Source organism: Saccostrea cucullata, unplaced genomic scaffold (genome assembly GCF_032062105.1).
Source record: "Saccostrea cucullata isolate Sc308-1 unplaced genomic scaffold, CSIRO_AGI_Scuc_v1 ctg356, whole genome shotgun sequence".
Classification (NCBI taxonomy): Eukaryota; Metazoa; Mollusca; class Bivalvia; order Ostreida; family Ostreidae; genus Saccostrea; species Saccostrea cuccullata.
In genome coordinates, this window is record NW_026918279.1 from 51,952 (window position 1) to 65,712 (window position 13,761).

General features: G+C 32.2%; 1 protein-coding gene across 1 annotated transcript; it reads left to right on the forward strand.

Moving 5' to 3' along the window:
* The first annotated feature begins 7,318 nt into the window (after window positions 1-7,318).
* Window positions 7,319-13,441, forward strand: LOC134261611 (uncharacterized). The gene is given in 4 exon segments (XM_062744037.1): window positions 7,319-7,450; window positions 9,547-9,906; window positions 9,909-11,452; window positions 11,616-13,441. Coding segments are annotated over 4 exon segments (3,606 nt in total). The 5' UTR covers window positions 7,319-7,410; the 3' UTR covers window positions 13,278-13,441.
* The last annotated feature ends 320 nt before the right edge of the window (window positions 13,442-13,761 follow it).

Below are 13,761 nucleotides of genomic sequence, written 5' to 3' on the forward strand. Positions count from 1 at the left end.
AACATACATCAAAAACTAACATTTTCACTCATCCACAAAATGTAGGTCAGATTCAGCATCCGAAGCAAGCCTGGTAGTATGCATCCTAAGATGTATCATCCATGCAAGATTGGTCATTAAAGAACTCATTGTTACTTGGAAATGAAACCTGCACCAAAAACTTTTACTTGTTCACTCAACCGGAAAATGTAGGTCAGATTCAGCATCCGAAGCAAGCCCGGTAGTGTGCATCCTTAGATTTATCATCCATGCAAGTTTGGTCAACATAGGGCTTAAAGTTACTTGCAAATGAAACCTGCTCCAAACACTTTAACCTGTTCACTCAACTGGAAAATGTAGGTCAGATTCAGCATCCGAAGCAAGCCCGGTAGTATCCATCCTTAGATGTATCATCCATGCAAGTTTGGTCAACATAGGGCTTATAGTTATTTGGAAATGAAACCTGCACCAAAAACTTTAACCTGTTCACTCAACCGGAAAATGTAGGTCAGATTCAGCATCCGAAGCAAGCCTGGTAGTATCCATCCTTAGATGCATCATCCATGCAAGTTTGGTCAACATAGGACTTACAGATACTTGGAAATGAAACCTGCACCAAAAACTTTAACCTGTTCACTCAACCGGAAAATGTAGGTCAGATTCAGCATCCGAAGCAAGCCTGGTTGTATCCATCCTTAGATGTATCATCCATGCAAGTTTGGTCAACATAGGACTTACAGATACTTGGAAATGAAACCTGCACCAAAAAAATTTAACCTGTTCACTCAACCGGAAAAAGTAGGTCAGATTCAGCATCCGAAGCAAGCCCGTTAGTATGCATCCTTAGATGTATCATCCATGCAAGTTTGGTTAACATAGGGCTTATAGTTACTTGGAAATGAAACCTACACCAAAAACTGCACCAAAAATGTTAACCTGCTTCAAAAACATTAACCTGGTCATTCCTTTGCTAAAATTGCAGCATCTGAAACTTTGACTGGTACAATGAAACACACTAGAACCATCTTCCATGCATGTCTAATCAATATAGGACATAGAAGTACTTAAAAAGAAAACTGCTCCAAAAAACTTAACCTTAACCCGGGACGCCGACGCCGACACCGACACCGACACCGACGCCGACACCGACGCCGACGCCGACGCCGAGGGTATTACATAAGCTCCCCCAACTTCGTTGAGGTGAGCTAAAAAAGGGGAGTATTGAAACGAGCCTTCAACTTCTCAATGGAGAATAGGATCAAGCATGGATTTCATGACGATCACATTCACATTATACTTACCATTATTTCCAAGACTGTAACATTGTCACAATAATGCAATAAAGGTAAATGTAATTTAAAACATTTAATAAAAGATTATTTTTCTTTTAAAAACATTTTTGACGATAGTAGAATGAAAAAGATCCTCAATGGTAAGCTAAATTTCCTTCTTTAAAAATCATTTCGATGATGGTATACTCTCGACTAGAAAAAGGTCTTCAAGAGTCTGCAAAATAAGTTCATCTAGGTTGCTAAATGAGAGGGTCCAAAATTCACCAAAAGAACTTAAAATGAGAGTGTTTAAAATATTTTTTTAAGATTAGAAGTAACTATTCATATTATTTAGTATTCTAATTTTGTTAAGTTATGCTTATCGCTTTTTTATGTTAAGGTATTGTACTAATCTAGAACGAGAGTTCATGTTAGTTTAGTTTAAGAAGTATTTTATTCATAATATACAAAGAGTACAATATGAATATGGATTGAACAGCAGGCCAAGGGTCTATATTTGTTCTCTCCATTTGAGATCAAGGTACACATGGTACAATTAAATTACTGTACATATTCTAAGTTCAACAAAATATGTATTATAAATTAATATTAGGAGAATTATAAAGAATACATGGTTGAAGAAAAATTGAGGAGAAAAAATGCATACAGAAAACAATAACATAAATTTAAAAGAAAAGATAAAAAAAAATGATGGAAAAAACAAACAAACAAAAATTAAGTAGTAAGAATATGGAGAGGAAGGCTCAGACTAAAATTTTTTAGTGTTTTTTATGAAATTATGAACTTGGTCAAAGAATAACATATTTTCTCTAAGAGATAGACAATCGTAACCTGATAATACAATACTGACATCTCTTGGTATGTCATGGTCACTCATGTATGTAATTAAAATGTTCCTGGCAAAATCATTACATGGGCATTGAAAGAAAAAATGAACAGAATCTTCAAAACAATATCCACATTTTAAGCATTTAGGTGAATCAACTAAATTATGATTAAACAAGTCTGCATTAAGATTACTAGAGAAGTTTATCAACTGACAGTGGAGTATATTTACTTTTATTTGTCCAGAATTGTATAATTTGGATTTTGTTTTATCTTCAAGATTTTTATTTTGCATACACTGTTTAAACTTTGCTACACTTGTTACAGATTTTAAGCTATCTGGCAAATCATTCCATTATTTAATTGTAGATGGTAAAAAACTATTGTAGTATGCAACTGTTCTAGTGATTGGTAAGTGATACGAATTATTGCGTAACGCGTAATTATGTGAAACAGGTAGGCATTGATTGACCATTTCTTGCAAATATTCAGGTGTATAATCATTAAGTATTTTGTACATATGTGTAAGCTTATGTTTAGTTCTTCTTTCACTAAGCGTTTGCCATCCTAATTCATTATACAATTTTTGTTTTGAAGAATTGCGCCTTAACCCAGTAATGATACGCCCAGCCTCTATTTGCACACTCTCTAATAGATTACTCTGTTCCTGTGTGCAATTATCCCATACTACATTTCCATATTCTAAAATAGGCCTTATAAAAGCAATATAAATACTAATAAGGGAATCTCTGTTTAATTTGTATTTAAGGGTGCGAAGAACATTTAAACGTTGACATGCTTTATAATATATTTTGGATATATGTTCTGACCAACCACCATAGGATTGTAGTATAAGTCCAAGGTGGCAGTGACTTTGCTGTTGTTCTATGTAACTATTTACATAACCAAATGAGATTTGTGGATGAGCTTTAATTGACCGGGTAAAATTAACATTTACAGTTTTACTAGGGTTAAAGTCTACCATCCATTGTCTGGACCACTGTTTAATTTTTTCTAAGTCATTTATTAAAGAGACGGCAGGGGCTTGTGTATGAGTCTACAATTACAAACAAAGAAGTATCATCTGCAAATAACCTAATTTGATTTTCTAAATCTTCAGTTATGTCATTAATATATATCAAAAAGAGGAATGGTCCTAATACCGAACCTTGTGGGACGCCTGCATTTATACTTTCTCTAACTGAGGAGTACCCTTCTAATAAAACTTTTTGTTCACGATCAGTAAGATAGTTTTCAATCCAATCCAATATATTTCCAACAACACCATTCTTCTTAAGCTTAAATAATAACCCGTTATGCCAGACCTTATCAAATGCTTTTGATATATCACAGAAAACAAATCTTACATCTTTGCCTTGGTCTAAATTGCTTATAATAGTATTGTATATTTCTAGAAGCTGATTTACGGTGGAATCCCCAGGTTGGAATCCAGACTGATTCTTGGATAAAAGATTATGATCCATCATGTAGTTGTGGAGATGTTTGAAAATAATTTTTTCCATAATCTTACAGAGAATACTAGTTAAAGCAATAGGTCTGTAGTTTCCTGGTTCTTCGGGACTACCTTTATTTTTATAAACTGTTGTAATATTTGATAGTTTCCATATATGGGGAAGCTGTTTGCTGGTTAATGATGCATTAAACAATTTTGCTAGGGGTGCAATGATAGACGGAAGTATATTTTTCAGTATATGTGGAGAAATATCATCTGGTCCTGGGGGTTTAGATGGGTTGATATTGACTTCTTGGGGTGTTATATGAATTGTGTTTATTGAATATGGTGGACCTGGCCCTTTAGGGGGTAGTTGGGATTCTGTGCTGACATCAATATGTGATATTTCTGCAAAGTGTTTATTAATTATATTAGCTTTTTCAATTGGGTGTATATAAATTCTACCATTGGATTTTATTGGTGGGGGTTTAGTTTGTTTTTTAGAAAATTTAGTAATAGACTTTACAATTCGCCACCATTTGCCAGGTGATATTGTTCTATCTAATATTTGTGAGGTAATTTTTTCCTTATAGACTTGTTTTGATTTACGTACCATACTTATTACTTCATTCCTTAAATGACGGTATCTACTCCATTGATATTCATTATTATTTGCTTTTGCTTTATAATGTCCTCTATTTCTTTGTCGCATCTTACATCTAATAGCACTTGCCATAAATGGTTTATCTGATGGTCTAATGGTCACTACTTTTTTAGGTATATTTTTGTCAACATAATGGTAATATATCTTCATAAAGTTATCATATATGTCATTGATATTGTGTGTATTAAATACCTCTCTATCCCAATCAACATTTGACAAATCTGTGCATAGTTGTGAGTAGTTAGCTTTTGTATAATTTCTTATGTATCTTTTATATGAGTGTTGCTTGAATGTTTTAAAATGTAGATCAACACCAACTGGACTATGAGTGCTACAAAAAGGTGTTAAGATATTTACAGTTTCTATTTTTTCAACAGCATTGGTAATAATAAGATCAATACATGTACCTTTTGATCTTGAAAAATTTGTTGGTTTTGTAACAACATTTGATAAAGAAAAAAATTGCAACATGTTCTTAAATGCATTGTTACCATCAGCTAACATATCAAAATTAAAATCGCCCAATAGAAATATTAGTAATTCAGCATTCAAAGCACTTTCTATAGATAGTGCAAGTTGGTTTACAAAGTCTGCTTTTGCACTAGGTGGTCTATATATTACACCAACTAAGAATTTGTGATTTCCATTTTCAATCTCAATCCATATAATTTCAATATTTGAAGTAAGGATATCTTCTCGTTTCTTGAAACTGAGGTTACTTTTAACATAGATCATAACACCACCTCCATACCTGTTACGATCAAGTCTAACGGGTGCTTGAAATCCTTCAAGTTCAATATCATTGTCAGTTATAGATTGGTCTAAATGACTTTCAGTAATAGCAACAATATCATAATCACATAGTTCATTATATATAATGTCAGTTTTAGGGAGAATGCTACACACATTATTAATTTTCATTTCATAACAAAAAAGGTACATTTGTCAATAAAAAAAAGTTGTGTTTTTAATGCGTTTAAAATTGATCTTCAGTTTCGTTTTTATTTTTATTTTTATGCAGTTTTGAAAATTGCACAAGGCATTGTCTAATACACGCAAGGTGTTTTATATTAACTGCAGTTTAAAAAGTCAGGGTTTTTTTTTTTTGGGGGGGGGGTAGAATATAAAAAAAAAAGGTGATTTACGAACTGTGGTGATTTTATTACATCCTGAGTTAGAGAAAAACTTGAAAATAAAGACAACAGTCTAGAAGCTTCTATCAGGAGAGAGAATTATACCAATTCGACGTATAAATTATTCTTATAAATTAGATTTCTAACGAAATTTGCACATTTGCAATTCCATTCTATTTTGTAAGGATTATGGTTTATATGTTACATGCCATTAATTGTATTGCAAATGTATCTAACCGTGAGTTCTAGACAAGAATTATTTTAATTTTCATATCGTTAGCAATGAAAAATAGTGTATATAAAAGGTTATTTGAATTATTGTCACTTTGCCTCAAGCGTATTCCGAACAGCAAATGAGTACATCGTTAAATAACCGTGCAGCTGTCGTTGGTCTGGCCCTGGGATGTTCAAGTTTGAATCATGTGTATGTAATATTATTTAAATCATATTTATAGATTTCTAAGCAATTAAAATTATTGTATTTCCATGGTAAATGAATAAAAATTCCATGGTAAATGAATTTTTATACCTCCCATTACTTTGTCTTTGATAATGATAATTTTTTTTTCATTACAGTATAGTCATATAAAAAAGAATCAGGAAATGTTTTAATTGAGGGTTCTTTTTTTTTTTTTTTTGGTAAATGTTTTAATTGAGGGTTCTTTTTTGGTAAGGTAAAAATTGATTATGGTCTTGTCAGTATTATAAACTTGTCACTATCTCAATTTATTACATATATGCTTATAATTGATGTCAATATGAACTTGTTACCCGTAATACATGCATTTATGACAAGGAATTTTTTTTATTATATTTTGAAATTCAATAAGACATTGTTAAATAGATGCATATTTTACATCTACAGAAATGATCTGGAGGACTAATGCAAAAAAAATATATTAGACTTATGAAAGACTAAAACTTATCGTTAAATATCTCCAACACAATTCAAATAAGAAACCTGGAATCCAGTTCATGCAATAGATGTTCACATATTAAATCGTTTTTACTCTTTAAAGAGCTAAACATGGGCAGTTTATAAATCTTAGTGTTTTTTTTTTCTGATGCATTCAAGCTTGCGTGTATTATCAGTTTCATAACATTACGATTGAATAGCAGCTGCTACCTATGTGAACAACCGGATGTTATTGTGGCAAGGCGACATCGTACAATGTTTAATACGGCTGTTTATCAACCCATATTTGAAATTATGTTTCAATCTAGACTTAATATGGTAATTAGAAAGTTAATTATTTTCATTGGCAAATGATTTCTATAGACTTTCTCTTATCAATTATAATAAAATACAAATTTATTCATAAATATTAAGTATATGCAAACGAAATATCGTAAAAATTAATATTTTTAAAATACAACTTATATTTGAAATCTCTGCATATAAAGTGATATTCATTTCAAAACATTTTAGTGCATGTTGATTAAGGGTGATTTCACTGTATTTTCTAAAAAATATGACATTTAAATATATTGTATATTTTCAGGGTGATATGTGAAATTTTGAACATTTGTTGACTGAAAAGAATTAGATCGTAATTAAAAGAATTTTCCAAGGGATGTTAATATCAAATTAAAAGGGTTGGGTTTCATGAATTTACATTAAACTGATTGATTGAACGTATTTAAACTTTGATTAAATTCCCTGTTGGAAAACTGAAACGTTGTTTTATCTATAAAACATAAGCAACACAGTTCTTTCTTATTTTGATTTCAATGTACTCGTAGAAAGACAAATTAAAAAGCTGCTGACCTAAGGCAAATAAACCATCTGTTTCGATAATAATACTCCCTTCCAAATTCATATCCCTTGACAAAAAAGCAATACATTTACCTAAAATGACAGTTAGGTAGGACAATTATGAACGGAGTATAAACGGGGAATATCGAAAAACTGTCCCCTTTTAAAACTTATATTTCTTTCAAAATGTTTATTTGTGTCGTGTGCAGAGGACAGTGATACATCAATGGTCATTAAGCTATCAGTTAGGATTGTATTATACGCAGCAAATGATTACATTATAAACGTAGAACAGTGAATCGGAAATCATGGGTCTTCATGATAGGAATGTTCAAACAAGAATTCTTTGTAAGTATTGTAAATTCTGCACTTGATATCTATACGTTTCTTTTAATTTTTAATCAAGAGACATCATTAGAACAAAAAACGTAGATAGTATGGATAAGTTTGATGTCTTGATTTGCTCCTTAATTATCTAAAGCTTATTTATTATATAACCATAACCTTATATTTGACGACCAAATACAAAAAAATGTCAAACATCACAAATTAATAAAAAGAAAATCCCTCTCAAATAAGTTCTTACTAGTGAGAATGGCGCGTAAAGCAGAGAAATTAGGAAGAGCGCTAACTACCATATACAATAATGAGATTGTGCAAGGCATTCAAATTTAATCTAGCCTATTTATCATATAGAGAGTGATTTGAAGTATAAAAAGATGGCACCTACAAATGAACTTTGTAAGGAAGCTACATTTAATTTTCTTAACAAATGGGGTGTAAATAAAACCCTTTATTTTAAAGAATGAAGATTAATTCCCTTGTTGCGTTCTTGTGGAGAGCTGATTAGCTCCTTTTACCTATATGTAAGCAATCTGTGTTTTAGAATTTGACGTTTGACGGAACCCATTAGTGTCAGTGTATGACTTGTAAAAGCAATTTGTAAGGCTGAATATGACGATAAAATCTTGGGTTTTTTTTATTATTTATAATAAATAATATTCATGCATCAAACTAAAGCATGATTTACACCTAATGCATGAACTCATACAATGACATCCGTGGAACGATACGGCAAAGCAATCATAAGATTGGATTTAAAAAAATTGTTAGTAAGTGCCAATATTCATATTTAAGCTCTCGAAATAACATTTTATGTATATCTAGGAGTTAAGAGTTATATTATGAATAAATCATATTACATTATATATCAACAGCAGAGTATCATAAAAAGTGCCCGTAAAATTATATTCACAAACTATTTTTGGTTCATGACAAGTTACTCAAAATATTTTCAATATTTACAGCTCAACACACTTTTTAAACTCACATGGTTTTCCCAAAAATTAAACTCACATTTTTCTTGCAATAAAACTTAAAATTATCAAGTTTCAGTACGATACATAACCCTGATATTATTAAATATTTCATGTTAAAGGTGCATATTTTCTACAATTATTATCTTTCGTTTTAAAAGTCAATGTTCTAAAAGGTAATTTGTTTATAAATTGTATGATTTTAAATGTGTATGGTCCTATCATACATTGTAGGTATTTACAAATTAATAAATCGAACTTTCTTTGATACTGTTCGGTTGAAATGTTTTAATTGATGTCTTATGGATAAGTATTTTTCTAAGTTCTCTGCACATTTTCCACACTTGTCTTGGGTTCGACGAAATACAGCGCCGAAAAATGACAAATCTGCATTAAGAAATCATGTGAAAGGATAGGATAATAAAGAATTGTTTATCTTTTAACATAGTAAATTGTAAATATTGGAGTAAAAAATCTTTTACATTTATGGTCTGAAACTTTGAAATTTTGCGTTGGAAGGTGTCTTAATGATGCTAGATTTCAGAAAGTTAACCTGAAAAAAAATCTTTTTAACAAGGAAAGTAGACAAACAGAAGAGAAATAATTCTATCATCCTGCACCTTCGTGTCATACTAAAGTACATAAAATACAGAAGTTACATGAACTGCACTGTTTCTGTATGAAGGCAAGGCAAAAGTATGATTTAAAATAAATGGATACAAAGACGGTTGCATTTGACAAGAAAATATAAAAAAAACATTTGGAATCTCTAATAATATATCATCCAAGAGCATACCATATAAGCAGAATTTTTAGCAAGGATTTAATTTTGGCATTATTAGCGAGAGTGCTGAGATCGCTAAAATTGAATATCGCTTAAAATTAATTGCGTTATATATTGTAATAGCTTCTTTAATGTGGATTTTAAAATCGCTAAAATAACATCTCGCTAAAAATAAATTACCAATTTTAAAGGACACATCGCTAAATTTGCGTCTCGCTGAAATTTTCATTTATATGGAATAAAAATCCTACCAATAATACAAGGGATATTATTTCTATTTGCTTTGAACTGCATGCAATGGTTGTTTTATGAAATTTAATAACAACACATTATTTTGTTTTTAGATCCATCATCAAGTGTCAAAGCATTCTGGTTGGTCAAAATTGTCTTCTATTTGTCGATGTCTACTATAACTACCGAGAAAGATGATAAAGACTGGAAGAATCTAATGAATCAATATTCCTCAATTTGTGGCAGAGACGCCATTTGTGATCAATCTTTGATAGGCACCACCACCAACAGGACAAGCAACGTTTCCTGTCCAAGTTGTAGCTGCAATAGATTATGTCAGATTCATGGTAACTGTTGCCTTGATATATCGTTCAATACATGCGTGCAAACCTCGTTCGGTTCTGAAGGGAAACAAAAATTTTATTTTATAAAAAATGACTGCCTCCCAAGTGCCGATAAACAACTTGTAAGGAAGTTCAAGAAGCAAACGAGAATAAGAATTTACTTCGAAGAAACCCTGTTACCTCAAAATCAACTAATATGTCATACAGGAATGCTTACTGTGCTCAATGTAATAATGACTCTATTTTTGTTCCTTGGGATATTGAAACAAATTGCCCCATTAGTGAAAACGTGTTTTCCACCATTGACGATGTGTGGGATTATTTTCAATCTAAGCATTGCTCTTTAAGTTTCATCCCTTCAGATGACATTCGCCAGAAATTAGAAGTCCCTAAAGTATGTGATTGGAATAAACATCGTATCGGTGAGTGCAATGCCACGGGAAAGCTATCTTCATTTGATTCGACAGTTGAAACTGCTTGCAAGACAAACTATCATCCTTTTGGCTTGTTTCAAAATCCCTTTTGCCTGTTGTGTAACATTGGAGATGGCTTGTTTGAACCACCAATATCAACTTGCAATGTCACGGGGCAGATTGATTATATACCTCAACATTTATATGATGCATGCATGAACGATACTGTAGAAGCATTACAATATCCATATAAAAACAAATATTGTGAAGAATGTAATTTAGTCAAAACAGGAAGAACCGATATAAAATTGCAAGACGCCATATTGTTTATTTATATTTACAACAGACCAGAAAAAACAAACAAGAATGGTCAATTTATTCCTGGAAAAGTGTCTTATGTATCTGAGTTTAGTGTAAGTAACGTAAATTTTTCCTATGAATCCTCGATATCAATCCATTTAAATACCAAAGGACGTTTTCCGCAAGCAAATGCTGAAGATTTCGGCTGGTTTCTAAAGAGGAAATGGTGTCGAAGAGCCAAGTCCCGTATTGATGCCGATGCAGAGTATTCAGATGACAAATATTCATATCGTCCTTGTTCATGTTCTGCCGAGTGCAACAATACCAGCAGCTGTTGTGAAGATCCAAAGTATGAGCTCATTATGAAGCAAGTGAACAAATGGTCATGTGTGGATGTATCGTACCCTCGGACACTTGATTTATACCAAAATTCTTATTTTATGATAAGTAAATGCTCGGAGGCTTACAATGACACTGAAATCAAGAATCTTTGTGAAAAAGACAACAAACATTATCTTAGCCTTATACCAATCACGGATAAAAATACATCGGTTACGTACAAAAATTATTTTTGTTTTCTTTGTGTTGTACCGGATAGCGACAATATTCAAAACCACACCTACCTCGTGCCATGGACTATTTCCTTGGCATGTCCTGAAATTTGGAATTTTAAACGTGAAGCCAGCTTGGAACTTATCATACAAAACGTTGACTCTAGGAATTGTCAGCTAAATTTTCGGCCATCCCTTTCTTTTCCACCCGGTTGTGTCTTTTCTGTAGCTGGAAGTCTGTACTGTTCACTATGTGATCAAGCAAGAAAGACTATAAGTGGAGGACGTGAATTTACTATTAATTATCGTACGATATTCTCGTTATTTGAAAACACAGATGAAATAGGCTTAGAAAACCCTAAAGATCCTAACGCAAAATGCCAAGATAATGAATTTTTTGACATTTTCAAGGTAACTATGCCATATATATACCGTTTCTCCCCATGCGTTTGATTTTTCTATTCTTAATAACAAACACATATTCCGTATGGGTTTGAGTTACATATGCCTCATTTACATTTAATGGTTCTGTTTGTTTCAATTTTTATATGATAAACTTTTTGTTTACTTTAAGGGAAAATGTCGACAACTTTCCTGTTTCCCTGGGAAAACCCTTGTGAATGGGAAATGTTATCCATTGATTTCATTCCAATCTCCTTTAGTTTACAACATAGCCTTTAAAGCAGTTCTTCAAGTACACCAAGGCTACATGCAGATGAATCTTGACCAATTAATTCAAACAATGATTTCCTTCTTGATAGAGGATCTTCACAATGGTACCGATCTAAGTGTTAATATTTTGGAATATCGACAGCGCTACAAAAGAATGTGTGAAGATACAATAACGGTGTTTGATTCAAATCCACTTGAGTTAAGCATTTTTATCAAAATAATCATACAAAGCAAAAATAATGTGAAAGATCAAAATGAAATCGAACATAGTCTTAATAACGCTTGTACGAAGACTGGATCTTTCCAGAATTTTTCAATGGAATTTTCAGAGGATGTGAAGGCGTGGTTTCTACCAATCCAAAAGAACACATTACCGTCCCTTCAATTATGTGATACACACTATCTGTCTCTTCGACAATACAGCAATAACCCAGGTATTGATATCACCAAGCTGTTGTTTTGTCCGCAACTGTCATTATCAACCGAAGAGTTTCAGATTTCACATGATGGACTTCAGGTACATGTATCTTCTCTGAACCGGACATTCTTTTATAATGAATTCTCCAGAGGTGAAAACAATACGGTTCGGATATGTGCCACTGACTATACATCTACGATACAATCTAATCAAACTCAGTCAGGATCTGGGGAAAATTCAGAACATTTCTTCCTTGAAGTATTGACAATTCTAACAACATGCATATCCATTGTTTCTCTGATTATTACTTTCATTGTCTATTCCATTCTCAAAAAGCTTCGCACCATCCCAGGTCAAAATTTGATGTGTTTTGTAGCATCACTGTTCTTTGCTCAACTATTTTTACTCCTTAAAGGTGTGTTCGAAGATAACAAGATAGCATGTAACGTGGTTGGGATATTCATTTACTACTTTTGGCTTTCTACATTTACTTGTGCGAGTGTTTGTTCTTTCCATATGTTTCGTGTGTTTGTGTGTGATGCTCGATTTTATGACAAAAACCCTTGTAATCATACCATCATATTATACTCGATTTATGCATTCCTGGTTCCTGTTTTAAGTATTTGCCTAACTATTGGAATTCATATGGCTCTCTCGCAATCTTCTCTGACAGGGTTTGGGGGAAGTTCTTGTTTTATTGACGACAAGGACACTCAACTGTACAGCTTTATTCTTCCTATCTCTATTATTTGCTTCATAAACTTTATTTTGTTTTCTATAACGTTTTATAAAATCCACAGTGCTCCTACAATTGAAAATACCCAATGTCGAAACGATCTTAGAATTTATTTTAAGCTTTTTCTTCTGACTGGTACAGCTTGGGTTTTTCAGATCATAGATGGACTGTTCCCCGTATCACCCTTTTCATACCTAGTAACAGTTATAAATGGGTCACAGGGGGTGTATATTATGATTTCCTTTATCTTTACTCATCGCGTCAAACTCATGTTTGTGGAGATGGGTTGGTTTGACAAATTGGGTCTTCGAAAAGGAAAGAAATCTCAGAGCAGTGGGGAGACAAAACTAACCCATAGAAGTGCAGCACCTTCAGAATTTGTTAGAATATTTCAACCATGTACTACTTAAACATTTATATTTGAAAATAATAATATCACCGACATATCAGAGTCTATATGTAAAAGGGTTCTCAAAACATTCATGGACAGAGTCATAGACTTTAGACTCTTTGTGTCACATCAAATAAAATGTAAAATTTATTTAACATTATATTTTTCTTTCCACAGAATAAACTTTAAAGTATGTAGTTCATCTTTGAGTAGATTATTAAGTACATGTATTTACATATTTATCTCAATGTCGCGCGACCTAAAATATACAACCCATTTCTAATGACCAGGATTTTTTATGAACTGTTTATAAAGTAACACTAAAATGTAAGGAAATTTTTTGTATTGCATTAGCTTTTCTAGTTAGATATGACAAAAAATTGAAAAAAACATTTTGGATCGCTGTATCAAGGTTAAGTATTATATAGGTTGCTTTGTGATCACTTACACTTTTGTCTATATCGATAGAACCCGATTCAATACAATCAAGGGTATCTGTAATA